Source organism: Microchirus variegatus (genome assembly GCF_963457635.1).
Source record: "Microchirus variegatus genome assembly, chromosome: 21".
Lineage (NCBI taxonomy): Eukaryota > Metazoa > Chordata > Actinopteri > Pleuronectiformes > Soleidae > Microchirus > Microchirus variegatus.
Genome location: NC_139822.1, coordinates 9,845,021 through 9,872,711, shown reverse-complemented (window position 1 = coordinate 9,872,711; position 27,691 = coordinate 9,845,021). Strand labels below are relative to the sequence as shown.

At 44.4% G+C, this 27,691-nt stretch overlaps 3 protein-coding genes across 3 annotated transcripts in view; 2 read left to right on the top strand and 1 right to left on the bottom strand.

Annotated features, from left to right (window-relative positions):
* Positions 1 to 4,838: 4,838 nt before the first annotated feature.
* Positions 4,839 to 27,691, top strand: part of LOC310942586 (tripartite motif-containing protein 16-like) — a gene marked incomplete at its 3' end in the record, with an annotated part of 323,438 nt that continues 300,585 nt past the window's right edge. Inside the window, exons 1-3 of the mRNA XM_083907997.1 lie at positions 4,839 to 4,932; positions 5,607 to 5,727; positions 5,810 to 6,107. Coding sequence (XP_083764123.1) covers positions 5,617 to 5,727; positions 5,810 to 6,107 — 409 coding nt within the window. The 5' untranslated portion in view covers positions 4,839 to 4,932; positions 5,607 to 5,616. The remainder of the gene's footprint in view (positions 4,933 to 5,606; positions 5,728 to 5,809; positions 6,108 to 27,691) is intronic.
* Positions 12,771 to 21,909, bottom strand: basp1 (brain abundant, membrane attached signal protein 1; the record flags this gene model as incomplete). Its single annotated transcript, XM_083907581.1, has 2 exons — positions 21,869 to 21,909; positions 12,771 to 13,470 (listed from the first exon to the last, which is right to left on the bottom strand). Exon 2 carries the CDS (start codon positions 13,452 to 13,454, stop codon positions 12,771 to 12,773), a length of 684 nt encoding a protein of 227 aa, XP_083763707.1. The 5' UTR covers positions 13,455 to 13,470; positions 21,869 to 21,909.
* myo10 (myosin X) overlaps positions 24,613 to 27,691 on the top strand; it is a gene marked incomplete at its 5' end in the record, with an annotated part of 56,201 nt that continues 53,122 nt past the window's right edge. The window contains one exon of the mRNA XM_083907549.1: positions 24,613 to 24,633. Coding sequence (XP_083763675.1) covers positions 24,613 to 24,633 — 21 coding nt within the window. The remainder of the gene's footprint in view (positions 24,634 to 27,691) is intronic.

Here is a 27,691-nt window from a genome sequence, read left to right as displayed (position 1 = left end):
GAACAAATACATTCCAATACCGTTGTTGGCACACGACTTTTCTGGGTTTGAGGTGACCTTCTATGACTATGACTCTCCAGAGATAGACATGCAGAGGCCTGAGGTCGTCAAACTGCAGACACTTTTAAATCCTACAGGGGTTCTTTTACTTGATGAATTACATCTGAAAATAAGCACAAATTATGTCATGTTGCAAACTTGAAAATTGAGTCCCCGTGGTCGGTTTAAGCCCCGGTTCCACGAAGAGGTCCAGGTTTGTACTGTCCCACTATTTGGCACCCTACTGTTGGTGTACCGAGTACAATGGCGTACCCCCTCACGGGTGGAGCTACACTCATTGCAGTCCGTTGATTGGTAGATAGAAACCCATCACTTCCGGTCATCAAGGACAATTTATTGGCAGTCGACACCGCAAGGCTAGCACTAGTGCGATGTCATGCTATTGACGTGGCTGACGCAGGTATTTCCATCTGGGAAAGCGGGGAACTGCTAGCCAGGTCAGGGTTTACCGTTCTGAACTATGTGGTGGAAAGAAACTTGAGTGTTGTTGTCAAAAAACTAATAACAGAACCAACACCAGACTTGTTAGTGTTGAACGCCAGATTATTGATGTGGAATGGCGGCCGATTGTCGGAGAAGATTAAGATCACGGATGTAAATAACGCAGGTTACAAATGAACAGCTGGTTTGGGAAAATGTTTCTCGAGGGAACGAAGAGACTCAAACACAGTTCCTAACACCTCAAGGACAACACACATGAATGTAAACAGCAACCATGTTTACAAGAAAACTCCACAGGGGGCGTCTTTACGAGGCTAACGAGCAGATTAGCTCATTAACAAGGACAGTTAAGGTTTGTGATGAGACTCTGAGAGGTTTTACTTAACAAGAGACAAATAAAATCTACTCCAGTTCAAATCTGCGATATGTTAATAATATGTTGATGTAATCGAGCGATTCTTTTGTTAAGTTACGCTAAAACGTCTTTGTCCTCTCGTCCCTGCTGCAGCCATGTTTACACTGAGCGTCAGCCTCAGGTTAGCACACTTGACAAACCACCCGGATCAGCCCTTTAAAACCAGGTAAACCAGTAAACTATCCCGGTGACCTTCACTGACAACACCAGGCTAGCTAAAACATTTCCACTGAGGTTTAACTCGACGGGAGAAATCGTTCCCGAATCCTGAATCGACGCCACTTTTGATGAATGTCTGGAGAAGTGAAACTCCACTCCGCTGTTCCTGAAGGGGGCGCTGTTGGTGGTGGTGGAGGCAGGGAGGGGGGAGGGAGGGAGGGTGTCGGGACTGTTTTCATCCACCCTTGCTCTTTTCGATGTGTGTTGGACTGATCTGTTCCTCTTGTCGTTTCCTGTTCCCATTTTTACGTCGCCCTTTTCCTGCCCGATCTCCAGAGACCCTGTCCCCGCCCAGACCCTCTCCTGGTGTTGCTGTTTCTTTTTTGTATTTCTTTTATATATGACAACACAATAAAAAAAAGGGGTCTAATTTTTTATTTAAAAAAACAACAACAACGTGTGGTTGTCGCCATTATTTCCACAGGAAGAGCGAAGGAGAGCAAACTTCACGATGAACTCTGGTGACATCTAGTGGTGAAACTGCAGACGATAACAGTTCACTTGCTCATGGTGTTTTCCCATTATTCAGTTCAACTTCATCATCAGTGATAGAACCTGGTGGTTTTTACATTTTAAAATTAAATTTACAGTTCCTAAATCTACTTATAGTTCCTAAATCTACTTACAATTCCTAAATCTACTCATAATTCCAAAATCTATTTATAGTTCCAAAATCTACTTACAATTCCAAAATCTACTTGGTTCCAAAATCTACTTATAATTCCAAAATCTACTTATAATTCGAAAAAATGTACTTATAATTCCAAAATCTACCTATAATTCCAAAATCTACTTATAGTTCCTAAATCTACTTATAATTCCAAAATCTACTTATAATCCCAAAATCTATTTATAATTCCAAAAACTACTTAGAATTCCAAAATCTATTTATAATTCCAAAATCGACGTATAGTTCCTAAATCTACTTAGAATTCCAAAATCTACTTGGTTCCAAAATCTACTTACAATTCAAAAAAATTTACTTATAATTCCAAAATCTACCTATAATTCCAAAATCTACCTATAGTTCCTAAATCTACTTACAATTCCAAAATCTATTTACAATTCCAAAATCTACTTATAGTTCCAAAATCTACTTAGAATTCCAAAATCTACTTGCTGAAGTAAAGCTGAAGGTTTGTTTTCGAGGCAGAAAATGGTCACTGAACTGCAGTATGTTTTAAAGTCCACTAAATGGCAGCATACTCCTCGCTATATCATCATCCACAGAGGCCAGTTTCAAAATAAAAGGCAGTAGAATCCGACTTTTCCTCGTGTAAACTGGTTTGTAAACCACTCACTCTCCCACACCAAAGGCCACAGACAGAATCAGTGACTGTAGCTCGCACACACACAAGAGCTTGTTTTTCCAACTCTTTCAAAGTGTGATTGTTGTTTTTTTTTAAAATCATTATTATAATCAGAATGAAAGGTGTATGAGACGTGATCACAGAAACGTCTCCGGTGTCTTCACCATGGACAAACATGGTTTAGTCCACATACTTCTCCTCGGTGAACCAACGCAGAGGATCCTTACATTCTACCATCAAACCCTCCTGTATAAAAAGAGACTTGTCAGCCTGTTGCTAGGCAACAAGGCCGAGAGTCTTGCTGTTTAAATGGGGTCAGCGAGGACAAAAGGACAGAACTGTTGGGGTCTGCACTCGCCGACAGCAGGTGGCGCCAATGATGACTGCGACAGTAGAAAATACTAACACATTCTTTTTGGCGTGACTTACTATATACATATACATATATATATATATGTATATGTATGCGTATATATACGCAATGAGTAATCGTTTGAAATAATCTGGATTTAAATGTTGACCCAAATAATCAAGATTCCATAATCGAGAAGCCATAATTTTGGAAATATATACTGCATTTTAAAACATGGCTATGAAATGGGATTTCCCATTATTTTTTTAACAAAATTGACTCAAAATAATTTAAAAGATTAATAAATAAAACAAAAACAGTTTATTTGTGCAATTAATTCATTTTCACTAACTCAATTTAAAAACATATGAAACCAGAAGTAACAATAAGAAATAAAGGATCAGGAAAAATTTACATTTCAACAAAAAATAATAGACGTACGTTTGTGTCACACAAAACATTTCCGTTAAATAGTCATTAATTTCAATTTAAAAACAAGCTGAAGACGATTTACTGTTCTTATTGTTATGTTTGATATTTACCTGTAAGGATAATTAAAATATAAATCAATAAAAATCAAAACATTTCACAAGATCACAATTATTTAACTGGATACATACTGCAATAACATTTAAGCTAACATAAATAGATGATTCTTAATTTCAATTTTAATTTTATTATTATTATTTAAAGGCTTTTAGTGAGGCCTTTATAATTCAAACATGTAGTTTTACGTGGTGTAATAACGTCACATAATTACACTTAGCTTTGTTGTTTGTGGGTAAAATAAATATTTCTGAAGAATAGGCTGATGTTTTTTATTTTTAGAACTTATTTCGAGCCTCTAGTTGTTGTAAAGTCGATGTCGTAGCATGTTGTCAGGTAGGATTTGGACTAAATGGGCACAATATTGCATTGTAATGATTTAAAACATTTGAACATGCTGAGGGATCAAGCCTGAAAGACACGTTTCAAACGAGAGTAAGAGACAAAGAGCCTTAAGCTATCTACTGTAAGCTTAAAGTTAGCTAACAGCGTCTGTCTGCTGTTAGCTTAAAGTTAACCAACAACGTCTATCTGTTGTTAGCCTAAAGTTAGGTAACAGCGTCTATCTACTGTTAATTAGCCTAAAGATAGCTAAATGATGGCATTGCTAACAGCTGCTCTGTCTCTCTACGGCACTAAAATGTTTGTCCATAATAATTTCGGTGACATTTTTGTGACAGTAATAGACGTCCGTGTGTCTCCTTCCTGTCCTCTGCCAGTCACACAAAGACGAGACGACAGTGAACTCTGACGCTGCACAATTTCAACATTCCTTCACCACGAAACAGTGCGCAGCGCTTGTTTTGGCTAGCCTAGCCGTGACGTCACCCAGGCAGCGCTGTGTGTTTCTGGAACATGACTTAGCAGGAACAAAAACAGCTGACGTGTCATTTATAATGTTCTGTGTGTGCTTACTAAACACGTGGAGTGATAACGTGACTTAGTGTGCACTGAGGTCGTGAAGGTTTGAGTGAACTTACCGCTGAAAACAAAATACGTGAGGGAGAAGAAGCTAGCGCAGCGGCTAGCCTGCCCACTGAAGGAGAGTGGACCAAACCACTGAGGAGTAGGGGGGAGGGGTGGTCATCTTAATGTACTAAAAATGAAACGGCTCATATTGCGTCTTCAACGAACCTTACTATATTATTTAATGTTATTAATGTGTGTTGTTGACAAACGTTCGGTTGTCAGAGGTCAAACATGTCTTCTCGGAGTTTTTAAGTTTTTTACGCTCGCTTCGACGTCCTGGTTCCAGATTAAAGTTTCAAACTCTGATCTCTGATTGGACGAGAGCAAAGGGAAGCGTTTCAAACTCTGGTCTCTGATTGGACGAGAGCAAAAACAGTCGCCCGGTCCACGGAAACGGTGGCGCTTATAAAAATGCGATGCTGCGTTTAAATCTATAACCGCTAACAGCTTCGTGTTTATCCTGGTTAGCTGCTGCTGCTCTTTATTACGTCCTCATCACCGGGCTCCAGCTCCAGGAGGACGGGGAGACTTGGCTGCTTTCACCGGGGGAACGAGCTCGTCGTCGCCGCCGCCGTGTCGTGGTCTCCTCACGGTTCTCACGTCACCACCGAGACGAACAAGTAAGAGACACTCGTGCTAAAGCTAACAACGGTTTGTTTGTGTGTTTTTGTCACAAAAGTTGACGCAGTTGTGTGTTTTTTTAAAGTATTATTATTATTGCGCTTCGGTGCGCATGAGACACATGAGGGGAAAACAAACATGGCTGCCGATACAGTATTCAAAAGTTTGGGGTCACTTAGAAATGTCCTTATTTTTGAAGGAAAAACATTTTTTTTTTCAATGAATAGAACATTAAATGAATCATAAATACACTCTTTACATTGTTAATGTGGTAAATGACTATTCTAGCCGCAAACGTCTGGTTTTTAATGTTGTATAGAGGCCCATTTACAGTGTTGTAATGATACATAGTGTTTGCTAATGGTATTGGATGATTAGAAAACCCTTGTGTGATGATGCTAGCACAGCTGAAAACGGTTATTTTGAATAAGAAAATCATTGTTTCTTACCTTGTCAACGTCTTAACTATGTTTTCTATTAGTTTTGCAACTCTTTTGATGAATAAAAGTGTGACTTTTAACGGAAAACACAACAAAATAGTACAGGTGACCTCGAACAACAGAAGAACTCAAAGAAAACAAACGCCACGCACTCTTCACAGCTTTTCTGTCCATTCTAACGTTATAAGGGAACTATCGCGGCCTTTAATAACGGTTCGTTTCTCTGTCTTCAGCGGCGAAAGAATGCCTCGTTTTCCGAGGAAGAGCAGAGGAAAAGTCCGCGGTGCTCCGGTCCGGGTGGACCAGCCTGAACGAGGAAGCACACCGATGGACGGAGATAGAAGCTCAGAAGAGGTTTGTGTTCGTCAGTTGATGAAGAACGTCTGACGCTGAAGACGATCGCTGACGTCGATCTAACTCTAACTTTGTTTTTCAGGTCAAGACACAGAAAGGAGTTCAGCTGCAGCACGAGAACTTCTCTTGTCCGATCTGTCTGGAGCTTCTGACGAGTCCGGTGACGACTCCCTGTGGACACAACTTCTGTCGGGACTGTATCAAGACCTACTGGGACGGGAGGACCACCTCCAGCTGCCCCCAGTGCAGAAAGACATTCGCGCCGAGACCCGAACTGTTGAAGAACACCTTATTGGCAGATTTGGTGGAGGAGCTGGAGAAGACCGGACTCCAAGATGCTCCTGCCGATCACCGATACGCTGGAGCTGAAGATGTGGCCTGTGACGTCTGCGCCGGCAGGAAACGCAAAGCTCTCAAGTCCTGCTTGGTTTGCTTGGCGTCTTACTGTGAGGAACATCTCCAGCCTCATCACAAGTCTCATGCGTTTCAGAAACACAAGCTGGTGGAGCCCTCCAAGAACCTCCAGCAGAACATCTGCCCGTGTCACGACGAGGTGATGAAGATGTTCTGCCGCACTGATCGGCAGTGCATCTGTTATCTCTGCTCTTTGGACCAACACAAAGACCACGACACAGTCTCAGCTGCAGCAGAGAGGACGGAGAAGGAGAAAGAGCTGGAGCTGAGTCTGCAGCAGAGACTCAAGAGCAGAGAGAAGGACGTGAAGGTTCTGGATCAGCAGATGATGGTCGTCGGTGCCTCTTTTGATGCAGCAGAAAGGGCCACGGAGGCGCGCTGTAAGGAGCTGATGGATCTCCTGCAGAAGCAACACTCTGCGATAAAGCAGCATCTCAAATCCGAGCGGGAAACCGAGGTGAAGCGAATCAAAGACGACGAGAAGAAGATCCAGCAGGAGATCGCCGAGCTGAAGGAGAGAAGAGCCGACCTGAAGAAGCTCTCGCTCACAGAGGATCACACCCAGTTCCTCCTCAGCTGCAGCTCGCTGTCTGCTGTCGGTCCATCGACACACTCGCCGTCTTCCATCGCCGTCTGCCAAATTCAGAAATACATGGACGAGGCGAAGGCCTCCGTGCAAGATGCCAAATTCCACCTGTGGGAGATGCTGCTCGATACTCAGGCAAAAGTCTCGTTGATCAAGACGCAGGCCCATATTTTTCTGCCACTGGGACATCCAAAGACCAGAGCCGAGCTCCTCAGGTACTCACAGAGCGTCACGCTGGACCCAAACACCGCTCACAGGCACGTGGTTTTGTCCGAGGGAAACACAAGAGTCGCGCTGACGAAGGAGAACCGCCCTTATCCTCGCCACAAAGACAGGTTCACCGGACTGTACCAGGTCCTGAGCAAAGAGCGTCTGAACGAGCGGAGTTACTGGGAGGTGGAGTGGGAGGGGCTGCTCGGCGTGGGCGCTGTCGTGTCGTACGAGAGCGTCGGCCGCGACGGGACGGACGACAACTGCGTGTTCGGCAGCAACGACAAGTCCTGGAAGCTGCTGGCGATGGTGCACGGCTGCGGCCTGGTTCATCGCGGGGTCAAACTCGTCCTCTCTCACAGCCTCTCGTCCAGAGTCGGCATTTACCTGGACCACGGAGCAGGAATCCTGTCCTTCTACGCCGTCGCCTCCGACGCCGTCACGCTGCTCCACGTCGTCCAGACCACGTTCACGCAGCCTCTCTACGCCGGCGTCTTCCTCCTTCTGCTCGGAGACAGAGTTCACTTCTGTCCGCTCAAGAAGGACGCTTAAAAACGACCTCTCTGCTCTCATTGGTGCGATCGCCTGTCAATCAGACACTGTGGGGGCGGGTCCTGACGTGCATTAAGATTCACGTAAACTGTCTTTATCGTTGACTGAAAATACTTTTACGACTGAGCCTGTTCTGTTATTTCCTGTTTGTTTTTTCTGATTACCCTACGTTCGAGGTCGTAAAACAACAACCACATAAATGTTGTTTATTTTTTGTGGCCACAGCGCTGGATAAGGATTTTGAGGATCATGAGTATATTTTGCTGTTTTTTTAATAAAGAACTCATGTGAGAAATACTTGATTTAATTGTCCTGTGTTTTTAAGGGAAAATTTTGATTGAAAATGGAGGTTATAAATAGGTGTGTTGAGTTATTTTCAGCTCGGCCTCGTTACAGCAGACTCAGCATCTCACATTCGTGCATCATATTTTCATGGGTGTGTTTGTTGCTAAGCAACAAGGGGGCGGTTTTTTTTCTCAGTCTGCAGAGAGAACGGACGAATGAGGGGGCGGAGTTTAGTTTGTTCTTTTGAGACTCTTCACCTGCACGTTTAAAAACACTAAGTAGTTTTGTTAGATCAAATCTACGTCTGTTTAAGAACGTCTTTATCTTCACTGTTACACAGACTTTAATAACAGGAAACTGAAGTTTACAAACCACTCACTCTGCCACACCAAAGTCACTCACTCTGCCACACCAAAGTCACTCACTCTGCCACACCAAAGTCACTCACTCTCCCACACCAAAGTCACTCACTCTCCTCACACCAAAGTCACTCACTCTCCTCACACCAAAGTCACTCACTCTCCCACACCAAAGTCACTCACTCTCCCACACCAAAGTCACTCACTCTCCCACACCAAAGTCACTCACTCTCCCACACCAAAGTCACTCACTCTCCTCACACCAAAGTCACTCACTCTCCTCACACCAAAGTCACTCACTCTCCTCACACCAAAGTCACTCACTCTCCTCACACCAAAGTCACTCACTCTCTCACACCAAAGTCACTCACTCTCTCACACCAAAGTCACTCACTCTCACACCAAAGTCACTCACTCTCTCACACCAAAGTCACTCACTCTCCTCACACCAAAGTCACTCACTCTCCCACACCAAAGTCACTCACTCTCTCACATCAAAGTCACTCACTCTCCCACACCAAAGTCACTCACTCACCTCACACCAAAGTCACTCACTCTCCCACACCAGTCACTCACTCTCCCACACCATAGTCACTCACTCTCCTCACACCAAAGTCACTCACTCTCCTCACACCAAAGTCACTCACTCTCTCACACCAGTCACTCACTCTCCCACACCAGTCACTCACTCTGCCACACCAAAGTCACTCACTCTCTCACACCAAAGTCACTCACTCTCCTCACACCAAAGTCACTCACTCTCCTCACACCAAAGTCACTCACTCTCCTCACACCAAAGTCACTCACTCTCCTACACCAAAGTCCACAGAGTAAACCAGTGATTTAAAAATCTGAACTAGATTTTAGGACTGCATGTGTATGTGTGTGTGTAAGTGTGTGTGTGTTCACCCTCTGCTCTGTGATTATGTGTCAGTGCATTCATGTACATATGTCGTCCTATGTCCCTCCCTCTGTTTCCACATGCTGCTCCCCCACACGTGTGTGTGTGCGTGCATGTGTGTGTGTGCGCGTGTTGCACTTGTGCCTGTTGCTAGGCAAAGAGTCTGCACCGTGGACGCCTCCACAGCCAATCGTGATGAAGGAGGAAACCAATGATTTTGTGTGTGTGTGTGTGTGTGTGTCAGCACCTCAGGTTCTTCCTGGACTCCTGTCTTGTGTGTTGGACCTAAAAGTAGGATTTCCTCTGAGCAGCAGCATTCTAATGAATTTTTTATTTCATTAGAATAAAAAATAAAAGAAATCACGTGACACAAAATCCTGAAGTTTCAGTCAATTTCTTCAATTTTATTGGCGTTTTTTTTTTTTTTACAGAGAATTTTTAAAAGCATCAATTTCCACGTTGTTGTTTTTGTCACTTTTGAACTCGTCCGTCCTCCTCGTTGTCATGGAAACAGACTGAGAATCTTATTTTTCTTTGTTTGTTTGCTTTTTTTTTCCACTTGACCAAAAAAAAAAAAAAGACAGGACGACAGATTCACCCGATCACAGACATGCAAACTATTCACCGAGTCATCGAGATGACGACAAACAGCCTTTATTATCTTTCTTTTCTTTTCTTTCTTTCTGCTACGGTTTGAAAAACGTGTCGCGAGGACAAAGAAAACGCCGCGCGTCACATGACCGAAACTCAAATGATGAGGAAATGTAAATGAACGCAGTTTCAAATATGCAATAGTGGAGGTGAATTAAAAGTACGACCATGAAACGATTTCTCTGAACGTTTACGAAGTTTCTTTTCCTTTTTAATCAGAATCATTTAATTCTTTTTATTTGAAGTTATTCTTCTTATTTTCCCGTGTTTTTGTGCATCGGAAATTGGTTGTGGGAGGGGCAAATAACTGCCCCGCCCCCAAGAAAAATTTGGCGTGAGCGGCATGCGTAGAAGGTCGGGATGAAGAAAAAAATTCCATTATGACCGTGATCCAAACCCAACAGTTAGGCCGCGATTTTGCAGGTTAGCTCAGTTAGCGTCAACAACGCGCTTCAATAAATAAAAACAACGGAACGGTCTGTCCACGTTTGCTGCGCGAGAACACGTTATTTTACACGAGCACCTGATGAACCCAACACTTACGCTAATTATATCCTAAGCTAGCTAATTGCTAAGCTCGCTATAAATCGGGGGAGCGAGAACGATGTCGCACCTGAGTTCAGTTCCGTCGGTTTTCAACTTCGCTAGTTGAATACAATTGTTGGAGCTCGGTTTGCTAGATAAACACTATATGAGTCATTCTGTGTGCAACAACAGTGTAGACACCAGTAGGGGGCAGTACTGCGTGTACGATGCAAAAAAAAGACAACAGTGCTAAAAAACAATGTTCATGTTTAGGACGGTTACGTCCCTTCAGTGAGAGGACACGTTATTTAGCTACACAGTGTCATTTTTCAAAGCTAGCTAAGTGCTAAGCTAGCTAAGTCCATTCCAGATTTCTTTAAAAAATCGTAACTGGAGTGGGAAAAAACGTTACACTCTTAAGCGCGTTGCAGTCTCAACACGGCTTCAATCTTCAGATGTGATGTTAGCGCTAGGTTCGCTAATAAGCGAGCTAATCTGGGCCCCTGAATAAACACTGAATGTGTCACTCTGTGTGTAGCATCGTGTGCACACACACCATTAGGGGGCAGTGTTGTGTGTACGACACAAAAAAAAGACAAAAAAGTTTGGGTCACATTAGCAGGACTAGCATACGCGACTTCACCTGACAAGTCCATTCCAGTTTCCTTTAAGGACTTTGTTAAGTTGTTTCTACGTTGTTGTATACGATGTCGTAGCTAGGTGTTGGTCGAAGTTAAATAGAAAAATGTACGTAAAAGCACAAATTCCTTCCTTCCTTCCAGTACTTTATCTTCCACTGCTGCATATGTGATGCACGTATTCCAGAAACGGCAAAGAAAAATGAATGAGGCATGAAAACCAGAGGCTCCCGTTCACGTGCAAAGCATTTCCATCCCATAATTTACCTAGCCGGGGGCGTACGGTTGCCACAGAAACACAGACCATCGTTGTGCCGTCGTTCCTGCTACGATCGCAACAAACTTTCAAAGTCTGCATTTGAAATAAATACTGTTTGTTTGTGGAGTAAATGAGCGGGAAATGCTCAGTTAAGCTAGGTTAAGCTAAGTTAAGTTCAGTGAGTAACGGCTCGACTCCATCATGGTTTTCTCGTACAAATGTTCGGCCGTGGAAATGTGTTTTTAAAAACGTGACTCGACCTTCAGGATCTTTCTAAGGACATCGGAGACGTGTTTTGGACGAGTCTTCGCAGGTTTTTATATTACAAACGTTTTTAAAAAACCTCACAAGGGTTTCAGTACAAAATCTGCTCAGAAAAAAATCTACCACAATTTTCTACGTGCGTCGAGCAATAATAATGTTGTTGTTGTTAAAGCGTCTGGTTTTCAAACCGGCAACGTCTTAGAAAGCCTGGACGTTCTCAGTCCTCGCACACGGCTGCTAATTCAGGCGTGGAATGGCAGCCCGTGGCCAAGTGGAACGGGAACTTGTGGCTTGTGACCGGAGGGTTGACGGTTTGGGGTCAAAAAAGAGAGTTGGGGGCAACCCTTGAGCAAGGAACCCCCGGGTGCTGCTCACCGCTCCTAAGTCTAGGAAGGTTTCTAGTAGAGGGTTAGGGTCAAATTATTATCATTTAATTTATTAAAACACAGGGAAAAAAAGCCTAGGAGGAGGGGCTTACAGTAACGTAAACCAACACAAGCACCAGGGATCGACGGGGACCAGGGATCTACAGGTACTAGGAATCGAGAGGTACTAGGAATCAGCAGGGACCAGGGATTGACAGGGACCAGGATTTGACAGGGACCAGGATTTGACAGGGACCAGTGATCGACAGGTACTAGGAATCGACAAGTACTAGGAATCAGCAGGGACCAGTGATCAACAGGGACCAGGGATCGACAGGGATCGACAGGTACTAGGAATCGACAGGGACCAGGGATCTACAGGGACCAGGAATCGACAGGGACTAGGAATTGACAGGGACCAGGAATCAAAAGGGACCAGGGATCGACAGGGACCAGGAATCTACAGGGACCAGGATTCTACAGGGACCAGGGATGGACAGGGACCAGGGATGGACAGGGACTAGGGATGGACAGGGACCAGGCCGGAGAGGAGGACGGGGAGAGCTGAGGTGTGGACAAGTCCAGCTGGTGAAGTGGTTTTTCCTAACCCTCCCCTTTTTCCGTCCCGACAAAATTCCGATTTGTTTTTGCGACGTTCGCAGATGAGCGGCTGCAGGAGAACGTCTGAGGGTTCCAGGATTGAGTCGAGTGAAACCTCTGAACCGTACGTGGGGGGGGGATGATGGCGGTGAAATGGTGAAGCCGACACGGACCGGTATCAAAGTTCAAATACTACAGCAGAAAAAAATAGAATCAAACAATAACAACAACAATAATAATAATAACAGTAATAATGGTCCAGTCCAGTCCTCATCCAACAAATCATCATCATCCGTCACATTATTACTATTATTGTTATTATCGTCCAAACATGGGAGGGGCTAGCTAATATCTTTCTCGCGTTTGTTTTTAAATCTTCGTCGTGTTGGGGACTTTTTTTTTATTCTCTTATTTCCGAAAAAAGAAGCCGTCCATTAATCTTGAACTGCTACGGTTTGATCCTTGCTCGGTGCCTCTGTGGCGTTGGCCTCCTTGGCCGGAGGTTCCACGGCTGGTGTTGAACTAGGTGCGGCGGCGGCGGTTGCGGCAGCGGTTGCGGCAGCGGTTGCGGTTGCGGGTGCGGCCTCCTTTGCCGGTGCTGGTGCCGCTGCTTCTGTGGGTTTGGGGTCTGGAGAGGCGACCTCGGCTTTGGCTGCTGGTGCCGCGGGCGCCTCAGTCTTTTTGGCGTTGGCCTCTTCTTTGCTGTCGGGCGCCGCGGCCTTGGCCTCGGGTTCCTTGGCAGCAGGAGCCGGCTCTTTGGCCGGGGCGGGGGCAGCTGCCTTCTCCTCGGCCTTGGCGGGCTCGGCGCTCTTCGGCGCCTCTGTTTTCGGCTCGGCGTTGGCGGCGGGTTTCTCCGGCTCCTTGGCGGCGGGAGCTGCGTTCTTGTCCTCGTCTTTAGCCGCCGCAGCGTCTCCGGCTGGCGCCTCCTTGACCTCCTTGGCCGCCGCCGTGTCGTTGGCTACTTCCTTAGCGTCGCTCGGCGCCTGGGCCTCGTCCTTGTTGTCTTTGGGGGCTTCGCTCTCCTCAGCCGACGCCCCCTCTGCTTGGACGTCCTTGTCTTTGGCCTTGTCGTCGTTTACGCTGTACCCCTTCTTCTTTTTGCTCAGCTTGCCTCCCATTTTGGATTTCTGACTTCTGGAAACAGAGAAATAAAAATGCGTTTAGTTTCACAGGAAGAAAGACAATAAGTACGTGAAGTTTGAGACACTTTCAAATACAGAATCTCCTAAAAAACAGGAGCCGTACGTTAGAGGCGGGGCTTAACGCAACGTTTAGCAGTTTGGTAAACATCCAAAATGGCCGCCGGACTTTTGATTAAGGCAAAAATCATTGGACGCTGCGAGAAAACTACGACATCGCGTTTTTACGATGTTTTGTGTACATTCTCCCGATCGCTGCTCTGATTGGTTGGCATTTTCATTTTCTTGGAAGTGGGAGTAGCCTCGATACGAGAGCGTTCAGTGGATTATTTTGCTTTTACTTTCTTCAGGTTTCAAACTATTGTGATTTTATCGGCATTTTTAATGCGACGTTTGGACGCAGGATTTTCACTGGTGTAAAAATCGCCGTCGTCGTGACGATTACAGTCTTTTTTGTGGATAAACAAAAACAATAAATCCTTTAAAAACAAAGAAAGCATCATGTGAAACAGAGCAAAGATGATTTGTCTTTAAACTGAAAACATGATGCATGATGATGTCACACACACACGCACACACACACACACACACACACACACACACACACCATCTGTCCACTCACCAGGGAACAACACAACCGTACGAGCTGTTGTTTAAAATCTGAAGCTGAAAACGTTAAAAAATCATTTCCTGGTTCTGTTGACGAGGAAAAAAAAAAGATAGAAAACATTCCAGAGTTTTAATTTAAAGACGACGTTCTCCGACCTCCGTGCTCGTCAAACAGGAAACAGACGATTCAACGCGCTTCGTTTCACAATAAAAGTCTAAAATGATTCATCGTGAAAACACACTTTAAATATGTTCTCCAGAATTAACTCCAGTCCAGTAGGGGGCAGCGATGTGGCTGGAAAATACAATTTGGCACAGATCGTATCCTGATATATAAATATATATGTTAGCATTCAGTTTTGCTAAGAATTCGCTCACTGATGACGACACAAAGATCCCGAGCAAAACCATCAAAGAAATCAAAATCATCTGAGGACCACACGCTAACATCAGATTACAGATTAGCACAATTTAAATGTAACATTCAGAATCTTTTGATACTGAAGTACAGTAAACAAACGTGTACTTTTTTAAATGTATAAACGACCTCATTACTCAGATTAAGTGGTAACAGTCGCCCCCTGCTGGCCTCTCCCTCAGTTACTCACTGCTGTTTTTCCTCGTCAGTGAACGTTGTTGAATACACTCAGAATGTTAATAAGCTCGTCCTCGTTGAATGAATTACTCTGTGTGTGTGTGTGTGTGTGTGTGTGTGTGTGTGTGTGTGTGTGTGTGTGCTTCCTGTCGCTCCTGCCTCAGCTTTACACCGAGCATCGATGACTCACAATCATCTGAGCGGACAATGACTGATGTTCTGACTCTGTTTGAAAACCTGGACCAAATATTGTGAGAGAGTTCAGATGAACTCACACACACACACACACACACACACACACACTTAACACACACTTCATTTCAACGCCGTCACGCTCACTTTTCACCGCCCCCCCCCAAAAAAAACATTTTGGCCATAAATCGTTAAAACTGAACCATTTCGGACTGAAGTTTGTAAACCAATCACTCTCCCACACCAAAGTCACTCACTCTCCCACACCAAAGTCACTCACTCTGCCACACCAAAGTCACTCACTCTGCCACACCAAAGTCACTCACTCTGCCACACCAAAGTCACTCACTCTGCCACACCAAAGTCACTCACTCTCACACACCAAAGTCACTCACTCTCACACACCAAAGTCACTCTGATGCAGATTTGATAAAGTCAATCACACACACACACACACACACACACACACACACACACACACACACACACTGATCCACTAAATTGATCCACTAAACAGGTGTGTGTGTGTGTGTGTGTGTGTGTGTGTGTGTGTGTGTGTGTGTGTGTGTGTGTGTGTGTGTGTGTGTGTGTGTGTGTGTGTGTGTGTGTGTGTGTGTGTGTGTGTGTGTGTGTGTGTGTGTGTCTCCTGAGACGATCATGTGATCTTCACATCTGCTCTGGATATAAATAACTGTACGTTCACTAAGAACTGGTGACACAGAGGTTTTTACTGAAAACATGGACGAAAGAAGAAGAAGAAACTGCGACTAAAATCTACGTTAAGTCTACGATGTTTTTAAGAACGTGTCTTTATCTTCACTGTGAGACAGAAGTTTATAAACCACTCACTCTCCCACACCAAAGCCCATAGAGAAAATCAGTGATTTTAGCTCACAGGGACACAGGAGCTGCTGGTCCTCTGCTGCCTCGTGTGGTCACTTTGTGTCACTGAGTTAAGTCTAAATTAAATATTTTAAAAGCTGAATTTGACAAAATAAGACACGTGAACTCTGTGAAGTGAACTAACTAACGAGTTAACGAGCCAGTTAGCCAGTCAGCTAATTAAGTTGCTAACTGGCCAAGTAACCAGTTGGCTAACAAACTAGCTAACTAAGTAACTAGCCAATAAAGCTAGTGATGAGTGTAGACAAGCTAGCATAAGGAAGCTACATTTTGATACAACGTAAATAAGCCTCTCTCCTGTCAAAGCTCCGCCCCCAAAATCACTAAAAGTCGTGTGTTTTTTTATCTTTACTCGCATTTTCGTAACATTTTTGACGTGTTTTGTCGTGTTTGTCATAAATGTTTTGCTAACATTAAACGTGTTTTTCTTGGTTATTTACGCCCTTTTCTCGTAACGCTAGGGCTACATGTTTCTGCGAAACGTGTTTTTCATAACGTTTACTCACGGAAAGTGTTTTGTTACGCTGTTAAAACGTTTCTTGTAATGTTAGTTTTCTCACGGAAGTGATTTCGTAGCGTTATTGCGATCTTTATTGTAACGTGTTTTTACAACGTGCGAAAAGTCTGTGTTTAGTCACGTTCAAACTATTTATGATGAAATATGAGAATAAAGTAAATGAGCAACAAATTAACTCGCCTCACTTCTTCATGTCCTCAGAGGAGACAAAGTGTCCTCAAACGCCTCGTCATGTTATCTCACACTGAGCTCTTTTGTGCTGACTCATGTTTTTCCTCTCAGTGGTTTAATCAGCACTTTTTCAGAAACTTCACCGTTTCCCAATCGACTCGTTTCATTTTTACGATTCATGGAGGAGTTTTTATTATTCTGAGTTCTTCTGCTCAGTGAGTGAGTGAGAGCAGCTTTCTGATTAAAACATGAGTCGACTGAAGTTTATAAACCACTCACTCTCCCGCACCAAAGTCCATGGCTGAAGCGAGAGTGGGAAAGCTGTGGTTTTCAGATGAACGTTTACAGAGTAAATGATAAAGTCATTATGTGAAGAACGTTCTGTTTCCTCAGCTGTGTTTGATCTTTTTGTTCACACTGAATATTTGAACACTGATCTGCTGCTGAAAGACAAACATGGAGGACAAAGGAATACCTGCAAATCCACAGCAGGTGATCCAGTGTCCCCGCTTCATCTATGTGTCCACTGAGAGGACGTCCACGCGTCCACTGAGAGGACGTCCACGCGTCCACTGAGAGGACGTCCACGCGTCCACTGAGAGGACGTCCACGCGTCCACCGAGAGGACGTCCACGTGTCCACCGAGAGGACGTCCTCTGTGTCCACTTCTGTGTCACGTCCAGACAGAGACTCCATTTTGTGACTGAATCTTTGATCTGGGCCTTTGTCTGACTTCATTTTCAGCTCAGTCTCTGGTGTCGATCAATAACTCTGCAGCTTTTCTTTGTCTGGTCTTTTCAGCGTCCCGCAGCGTCTCTGTCGTCTCCATCATCTCCGTCGTCTCCACCGTCTCCGTCGTCTTCACCATCTCTAGCATCTCCATCCTCTCCACCGTCTCCACCATCTCCGCCGTCTCCATCATCTCTGTCATCTTCAGTATCTCCGTCGTCTCCATCATCTCCGTCGTCTCCATCGTCTGTCGTCTTCACCATCCCCGTCGTCTCATCATCTCCGTCGGCTCCCCCGTCTCCATCATCTCCGTCGTCTCCACCGTTTTTATCATCTCTGTCGTCTCCACCGTCTCCATCATCTCTGTCGTCTCCACCGTCTCCATCATCTCCGTCGTCTCCATCGTCTCCATCATCTCCATCGTCTCCACCGTCTCCATCATCTCCGTCGTCTCCATCATCTCCGTTGTTTCCACCGTCTCCATCATCTCCGTCGTCTCCATCATCTCCGTCGTTTCACCGTCTCCATCATCTCCGTTGTTTCACCGTCTCCATCATCTCCGTCGTCTTCATCATCTCTAGCATCTCCACTGTCTCCACCGACTCCGTCGTCTTCACCATCTCCGTCGTCTCCATCATCTCCGTTGTTTCCACCGTCTCCATCATCTCCTTCGTCTTCATCATCTCTAGCATCTCCACTGTCTCCACCAACTCCGTCGTCTTCACCATCTCCGTCGTCTTCACCATCTCCGTCGTCTCCATCATCTCCGTTGTTTCCACCGTCTCCATCATCTCCTTCGTCTTCATCATCTCTAGCATCTCCACTGTCTCCACCTACTCTGTCGTCTTCACCATCTCCGTCGTCTCCACCATCTCCATTGTCTCCACCAGTCGACCCAGGAGACGCAGACATGATGATCCATCACCGAGTCATTTTTTTTCTCTGACGTTTGGGAGAAACTTCTCGTAAACGAACGACACGCGCTGTGACAGGAAACGTCGCGTTTAGCACGTTCTGTCACGTGACTGAAGGCGGAGTTTAAACCGAGTGGATCCACGGACGTTCCGTTCTTGGGGAACCAGAAGAAACTCACACAAAGTTCCTCATACAAAGACTTGGACGACGTCGGCAAGCCCACGCTCCGAGGTCTGCACTCACAGCGCCCTCTGCTGGACCACGTGGTTATTACACAAGACAGTCTGATGCACTTCTGTGACACTCATTTTGAAGTCAAACAGGATTTTTCAGGTTGGAGTTTGAATTCATGTTTCGAACCGATCTATGAATTTTGGATTAGTGTGACAGCCCCGAAAAACGACTGCGCTAATCTCACGATACATCGGCACAGATTAAACTGAGCTCCAGATTATCACAAACAAGTTTCACTGCGAACCCCCCCCCCACACACACACACCCCGTGTCGGGATCCAAAATGGAAGCCGTCCAGACAAGGAGTCAGGACAAACTCGTCTCTGAACTCCAGATAACCCTGAAAATAGCTGAGGGTGAGGAAGACACACACACACACACACACACACACACACACACACACACACACACACACACACACACACACACACACACACACACACACACACACACACACACACACACACACACACACACACACACACACACACACACACACACACACACACACACACACACACACACACACACACACACACACACACACACACATTATCCCACAGCAGAGTGGACACACACACACACACACACACACACACACACACACACACACACACACACACACACACACACACACACACACACACACACACACACACACACACACACACACACACACATTATCCCACAGCAGAGTGGACACACACACACACACACACACACACACACACACACACACACACACACACACACGATGATGTGAGTTGACAGATCTGGGACTAAAGCACAAACACGTCTCCACGGCGACGCGGGTTTAAGGTCGACGAAAGTGTTCAAACATTTACTTTACGTCGCCCCGTTAGCGCACGTTAGCGAGGAACAGGAAAACATGCAGAGTCATCCATTAGCTGCTTTAGCATGCAGCTACATTTAGCATTGAAAACACTTTTTTTAAACGACATTTTCCCTTAAAACACAGCTAGAGGCTAACACCAGCATGCTAACAGTCGCGTCATAACTTTCCGAAACTCTTAATTTCTAATTTGTTTTAGTTTTCACGTGTTTATCGGTAACTAGGCAAAAACCTAACGCTAACGAGGTGCCGTGTGTTTAGCATGTTTGATGCTAAGAGAGAAGCTAACACGTCAGTCGCACTGCGTTCCATTTCCATCACAACTCGGACAGTCAGAACTGCGAGTGTCGAGAGGTCGGAAACACGACGTAGCTCACGCTAGCCATTGTTAGCAATAACATGTTGCAGTAGCGCGTTTACGGATAAAATAAACAGTTTACGAACGATTTACTGCGAAAACAAATACGACAAACATGACTTCTGATGTCCCAGTTTGTTGTTAAGATCGATAGCCCTTAATCGGAAGAGGCTGCCCCCTGGTGGTGGGGGGTAAGAAGTGCACTCTCTGCTGTTCTTTATCACTGTTCACAAGCAGACCACCAGGTTTGACACAAAATGGCCGCCGCCGCGCCATCACGCGACCTGTGACCTTTTATTGAATCAGAACATTCCAGGAGTTAATGAGTGACGTTATCGTACATCGCTGCGATCGCACGGTCACGTGATCACGTGATCACACGGTCAACAGAGATGTGGTCACTGAGAAAGTCAACAACCTCACGACAGGAAGTTAATCTTTAACCGACGCCGCTCACTTCCTGTTTTAGAAAAACAAATCTGTTCCTCTTTCATGACAACGGAGTATTCAGATAACCTGACGTCTGTAAACCACTCACTCTCCCACACCAAAGTCCATAGAGAAAATCACTGATTTTAGCTCACAGGGACACAGGAGCTGCTGGTCCTCTGCTGCCTCGTGTGGTCACTTTGTGTCACTGAATTAAGTCTAAATCAAATATTTCAAAAGCCGAATCGACAAAATCAGTCATTGTAAGTTAGTGATGGAGGCAGCAGTGGATCAACAACTCCTGTGTGCTGTGATGTTAAAATCAAAATCTGTTGTTCCTTGTGGTCACTCTCCCACACCAAAGCCCATAGAGAAAACCAGTGATTTTAACATCACAGCACACAGGAGTTCACAGGAGTTGTTGATCCACTGCTGCCTCCATCACTAACTTACAATGACTGATTTTAGTGAATTCGGCTTAAAAAATATTTCATTTAGACTTAACTCAGTGACACAAAGTGACCACAAGAGGCAGCAGAGGACCAGCAGCTCCTGTGTCCCTGTGAGCTAAAATCACTGATTTTCTCTATGGACTGGAGTGGTTTACAAACTTCAGTTTCCTGATCATGTGACGCAGACGTCGAAGAAACTTAATCTGACGTAGATTTTTAATCAGGTGAGTTTTTTTAAATCTTGTTTTTCCTCGTGTGTCCACGGGCGGCCATGTTGTCTGTGTGTGTGTGTGTGTGTGTGTGTGTGTGTGTGTGTGTGTGCAGACGTCAGATGACTCATTCTAACACACACACACACACAAGCCATATATGGACATTAAATTAAAGCGAGCGCGCGCACACACACACACACACACACACACACACACACACACAGGCTCATGTGTGAAATAATCAGATTAATTAAATCAGATTAACTAATCAATTCACTCACAGCTGATTATTAATTAATGTGACAGTATCACACGCACACCAGGAGAATTCAAACACCCTCCTCTTCCTCTTCATCTTATTGACAGACTGAGTCTCATCCACACCCTGCTCTCAGTGCGCATGCGCGCCGCGACAAACAAAGGACCGTGCAATTAAAGCGACGGAGGAAGCTTTAATAAAGTCTGACTGCGAGAAATGTGTGTGTTTGTGTGTGCGCGCGTCCGTGTGTGTCAGTCACATCTTCATCATCACATGCACGCGCGCGCTGTTAAAAAAAAAAAAAATCATCTTCCTCCTCCTTCATCATCAACGAGATAACGCGGGAATATGAATCAATAATTCATCACAATCATGACGCGCGCGTGCGTGTGTGTGCGCGTGCGAGAGTGAGACACCTCCACACAGACAAAGAGCATCACACACACACACACACAGTAAATGATCAGTGCGTTGCCATGGCAACTCCTGAAAAAAGAGAAACGATCTCGACGCAAAAACAATAAAACTGTCATTAAATTAAATTAAATTAAATTAAATGATAATAAATAAACAGAGAAAAACGCGCGCGTGGATTTTTTCTGACATGAAAGTGAAATAAAAGACGTGTGTGTGCGCGCGCCCTGTACACGCCCCTCTCCACCTCCTTCACTTTATTCTGGAGAAAAATCCCGACGACGACGATGATGATGATGATGATGATGATGATGATGATTTATATTGTTCTTATTTAAATATTATTATTATTATTATTATATTATTATTATTTCTCGCATCATTTACTCTTTTATTTCATTTTCTGGCACGCGCAGCTGGCGCGCGCTCTGGCTGCACGAGCTCGTGAACACATGAAGAATAAAAAGACAAAAGATGAAAAAAAAAAACACGCACAAACATCAGAAGAAGAAGAAAAAGATGGAGGATTTAACGGGCGCGGTTTTTCTTACCCGGGACCGACGCTGCTCCTCTGGTCCTGGTCTTGGTCCTGGTTCTGGTCCTGGTCCTGGTCCTGGTCTTGGTTCTGGTCTCCTCGCAGCTCCAAGTATCGGCTGCTGTAATTGTTTTTTCTTTTTTTTTTCCTTCTTCTTCTTCTTCGTCTGTCGCGGTTCTTCTTGCGCTCCTAGCGGCGCGCGTCTGCTGTGCGGCTCTGCTGCGATCCTCCGCCTGCGCGCACACACACATGCACGCGCGCAACCGTGCGTAAAGGCGCGCGCACGCACGTACGCACCATTCACAATGATCCACCTGAGGATTGAACACACACACACACACACACACACACACACACTGTGTGTGCTGCGTTCACTGCCCTCAGAGGAATTTTTATAAATCTTTTAAAATAAATTTTTCAGATGTTTTTAAAATAAAAAATGATTCAAGTGTAAAATAAACGTGTTTTACAGAAATCACCATTTTACATAAACATTATTCACGTTAATCTGTTAATCTGTCACTGAGATAAACACACGTGAACTTGTTCAATGGGACTAAACCAGATTACATTGAAAGTCAAATCTGTAATCTGGATCAGATCTTGTAGATTATCAGGTCATAATCTCACTAACCTGATTTCATTCAAACCCGAAGACTTTTCGCAGAGATATTGAAAGTTTCTTTGACAGTTTTATCGTAAAGAGACAGGAATCACTTTTGTGACCTCATCAGTGGGCGGAGTCAGACGATCACAACGCATTCATTTGTCCAAAAAAAGGTAAAAAAAAAAAAGGTAGACAGGAAGTTCCTCACAAAGTGCCACAAGGGGGCGCTGCAGCTTTACAGACAGAGATTTATTTATTGATTACATATGAATTTTCAATCTCTGAATTATGACCTCTTGATTTCAGGATTATGGCTTTTTATTCACAGGATTATTAATAATCTCAGGATTATAATTTTTTAATCACAGGATTATGACTCTGTTGTTTTATTTTTCCTCAAAGAAAAACACTTTATATCCATAATAACATGCTTTTTTTGATTTTTGAAGTCATTTTTTTTAGACATTAATTCATATTTTTCCTCTGGATTTGTGAGCGTTTGTGAAAAAATTGAACAGAATCAGAGGAAAACATTTGTAATTAACTTATAACTTTCTTCTTGCAAAATTACGAGGACAAAGTCGTATATTTGTCAGTTTGTCATGAAAAACCCGCTCAAAGTGAAGCATCTCAACAAACACAACACAAATACGATCTCTGGAGGTGAAACCGTCTCACATTTATCTCATAGACGATCTTTGTTCTGCTCTCTGTCACACTCGCGTGTGTGTGTGTGTGTGTGTGTGTGTGTCTCACCTGTGGTCACGTGGACAGGTGAATTCTTGTTGCTCTGATTCTGATGATTGTTTGTTTGTTTGTTTGTCTCGCGCAGCTCCGTCTCATCTCGGCTCTTTAAATTCACAAATGGCGCGGGACTGTGGATGCTCGGACCTCATTGGCTGAAGAAGGCACATGTGACATGTGAGGGGGTGGGACCATGGACTCGGAGCCGGAAGTGAAGTTTATTTTTTCACAGAAATGAACCAAAACACAGGTTTTTTGTATTGTTTTTTAAGGACCTAAAATAACAAATAATGAGTTAAATATCTTTATGTAAAAAATGTAATAAAATGATAATTATAATAATCATTAAATCGACTTAAAATCAGATTAAATCCTCCTGGTGTCCAGTGCTGTAATACCGTGTGTTAGACACTAGAGGGCAGTGTTTACAAAGACCTGAGGTTTTCATCCAAAACTGTTGGTTTCTTTTTTATTCAATTCACACGAGATTTTAGGTCAAAGTTTAAAGTATTAAATGATAAATCTGTGAGTCAACAGGAAACTGAAGTTTGTTAACCACTCACTCTCCCACACCAAAGTCACTCACTCTCCCACACCAAAGTCACTCACTCTCCCACACCAAAGTCCATAGAGTAAACCAGTGATTTTAACATCACAGAGACACAGGAGTTCACAGGAGTTGTTGATCCACTGCTGCCTCCATCACTAACTTACAATGACTGATTTTAGTGAATTCAGCTTTTAAAATATTTACTTTAGACTTAACTCAGTGACACAAAGTGACCACACGAGGCAGCAGAGGACCAGCAGCTCCTGTGTCCCTGTGAGCTAAAATCACTGGTTTTCTCTATGAGGTTTGGTGCAGGGAGACACAATTGCCACAGAATTCTGAGATACACACATATATTTAAATCTACAGAGATGATGGTGTCAGCAGGGGGCGCCAGAGAGTCAGTGGGGGCCACAGCGGCAACAGGGGGAGGAGCAGAGAGGAGGAGGGGGAGGAGCTTCAGGATTATTGTGCGCCGGTCTGAGTGAGTGAGTGAGAGAGTGAGAGAGTGAACGCTCCTCAGAAGTTTACCGGCCGCTCTGACGGTGTTACTGTGTACCGTTTGGCCGAAGATCAAACGGAACTGGGATTATACCGCACCGCGGAGGCGCGAGGACACCGGGGACACGAGGACATCGGGGTCACGAGGACAGCGGGGACAGACAGAGACAGGAGAAAATGTCGGTCCTATTCTGAAGAAGTGTGTGTGTGTGTTTATGTGTGAGTGTGTGTGTAACAAAGATCTACAGTAACCTCTAACATGGAATATCAGAGTGAACACATGAACACATGAACACATGAGAGCTGCTGACGCTGTGAAGAAGAGAGAAGAATCCTCAGGGATTAACGTGACGAGGAGATGGATAACTTCTTCACTGAGGTAACACGCACGCGCGCGCACACACACACACACACACACACACACTGACGTCCATACATTGAAACAAAGTCTCATCGCTGACTTTAAACAGTTCTGTGAGTCCATGAGGGACTCTGCTGGTCCTCACAAGGTCAGTGTTTATGTTGTAGAGAGGTAACACACACACACACATACACGCTGCACGTCTTTGTTTCAATGGAAAACTTTTATTTAAATGTGTGCAACAGTGTTTTCATGTGTGTGTGATTCCAGAACTTTGTGCATTTTGTACGATGCTGCAAAACACACACGCACACGCACGTGTACGCGCAAATGCACGCGCGCCATAACCCGTTCATTCATGTTCTCACCTTAAACTTTGACCAAGAACCACAGAAATAAATGAGGTTCTGCCTCATTAGGACCAGACCTGAACCTGGACCAGTCAGTGTTTATACTACACGCGCACACACACACACACACACACACACACACACACACACACACACAAAGTGGGTCTGTGGTATTTCCGCTCTTCTTTCCTCGTTTCCTTCAAGTTATTAATAGAGAAGTCTGAACATGAGGCTGTGTGTGTGTGTGAGTTTGTGTGTGTGTGTGTGTGTGTGAAATCAATATCATCTTAGAAATCATATCATTATAAATATGGTCATATGTTGACGATACCTGGTTTATAAACCACTCACTCTCCCACACCAAAGCCCATAGAGAAAACCAGTGATTTTAGCTCACAGCGACACAGGAGCTGCTGGTCCTCTGCTGCCTCGAGTGGTCACTTTGTGTCACTGAGTTAAGTCTAAATGAATTATTTTTAAAGCCAAATTCACTAAAATCAGTCATTGTAAGTTAGTGATGGAGGCAGCAGTGGATCAACAACTCCTGTGAACTCCTGTGTGCTGTGATGTTAAAATCACTGGTTTACTCTATGGACTTTGGTGTGGGAGAGTGAGTGGTTTATAAACTTCAGTCTGTCTCACAGTGAAGATAAAGACGTGAAAATGTATTTTTTGTCTTCACTCACAGCCTTGTTTTCAGTGTCAATACAAAATAAAAAAAAACCTTGAACTAACCCTTTATAAAGACACTAACTGGGGATTAATCCGACAAATTAAGATGTCTGGATTAGAGCAATTTTCCCCAGAAACTTTCTGTACAAACTCTGGTCTGGATTATTGAGACAAAACAGTTTGTACCCATGATGCTTTGCAGGTGTGTCTCACAGACGTGTGTCCTCGCTGTCTCACCTCAGTGTTTGTTTAGCGCTCACAGGCTCCTCCTCCTCCTCCTCCTCCTCTCAGGTCAGACGCTGTGGTGACCTTTGACCTCGTTCATCCTGCTCACAAACTCACTGTAGATTTAAAAAAAAACAACTAACCCACCAATGAGAGCGCAGCAGCAGACGTTTACGAGCAGGAAGTCGTCAGAGTTTCTAACGACTTCAGAACAGGTTTTTACAACGACGCAGAGAGAGAGTGAGTCACCTGTTACCTGTGTGTGTGTGTGTGTGTGTGTGTGTGTGTGTGTGTGTGTGTGTGTGTGTGTGTGTAGACTGAACACTCATTAGCTGAGTCACGACTTGTGAAAGTGAGACCAACCCAGTGAACCTGTGTCTCACCTGTTACACAATAACACACACACACACATACTCACACAAAACTGTCACATCACATTTTCACACACACATGATGCTCGGCTAGTTGTTAGCATTTTGCATGCCATATCTCATTGCTCAAATTGACTTTAGCTTGTGGCTAGTTGTTAGCATGTGGCACTCAATTCGCAACAGTGCTAACCATTGTCCCACATAAATTGAAACCACTTTAGATTGTGGCTAGTTGTTAGCATTTTGCATGTCATATCTCATTGGTCAAATTGACTTTGGCTTGTGGCTAGTTGTTAGCATGTTGCACATTATATCTCATTAGTCAAATTGACTTTACCTTGTGGCTAGTTGTTAGCCAGTGGTGCTTCATATCTCATTGGTCAAAACCACTTTAGCTTGTGGCTAGTTGTTAGCATGTGGCACTCAATTAGCAACATTGCTTACCACTGTCCCACATAAATTGAAACCACTTTAGGGTGTTGATAGTTGTGAGCATTTTGCGCTTCGCATCTTATTGGTCAAATTGACTTTAGCTTGTGGCTATTTGTTAGCATTTTGCGCTTCATATCTCATTGGTCGATTTGACTTTAGCTTGTGGCTAGTTGTTAGCATGTGGCGCATCATATCTCATTGGTCAAATTGACTTTAGCTTTGTGGCTAGCTGTTAGCATGTGGCACTCAATTAGCAACAGAGCTAACCACTGTCCCACCGCGCCGTCCATATTTAATAATTCAAAACTAATTTAGCTTTGTGACTAGTTGTTAGCATGTAGCGCTCCGTTAGCGACAGTGCTAACCAAAGTTTAGACTGTCCCTGTTGCAGAGGTCACGGGGTCAAACTTTGTTGAAGTGACTCTTATACTTTTTTTTATTGTCGTTTTTTTACGAAGTCAGAGGTCAGAGGTCAGAGGTCAGCGGCTGCAGTCTCACCTTCACTGAGGAAACACATCAAAGCACAAACACATGAACGTGTTGATTTTCTCTCGTCTTCTTCTTTAACGACTGAGCTGCAGCTGAAACTCCGTCTGAGAACAGATCCACATCCAGGTTTCTTATTTTCCCTCAAACAGGACGACGATCGTGAATCGAGCGAACGCCGCAGAACGTTTAAAAATGTTTGTTTAACACGTGACAGAGTTTTTGTGTTAAAGCTCAAACTTAAGGAGAGATGAATGCTTTTTGGTCTCGTATTATTTCAGTAATGGAACATTTTTACGTCGAAAAGTCGACTTTCTGTCAATAACATCACAGACAGGAAGTGGATCGATCGTATAAATCTATAAAGATACAGAATAAAAAAACAACTGGAGGAAAAACAAAGAGAAGCAGCTGCTGCAAACACAGAGAGACACAAACTGACATGACAACGTGTCCCTGAAGGCAGCACGACCTGTGTGTGTGTCGTCAGCTCGGCCTCAGGCGTCAATGACAAACACCTGATGTCGATGTTAAAACCTG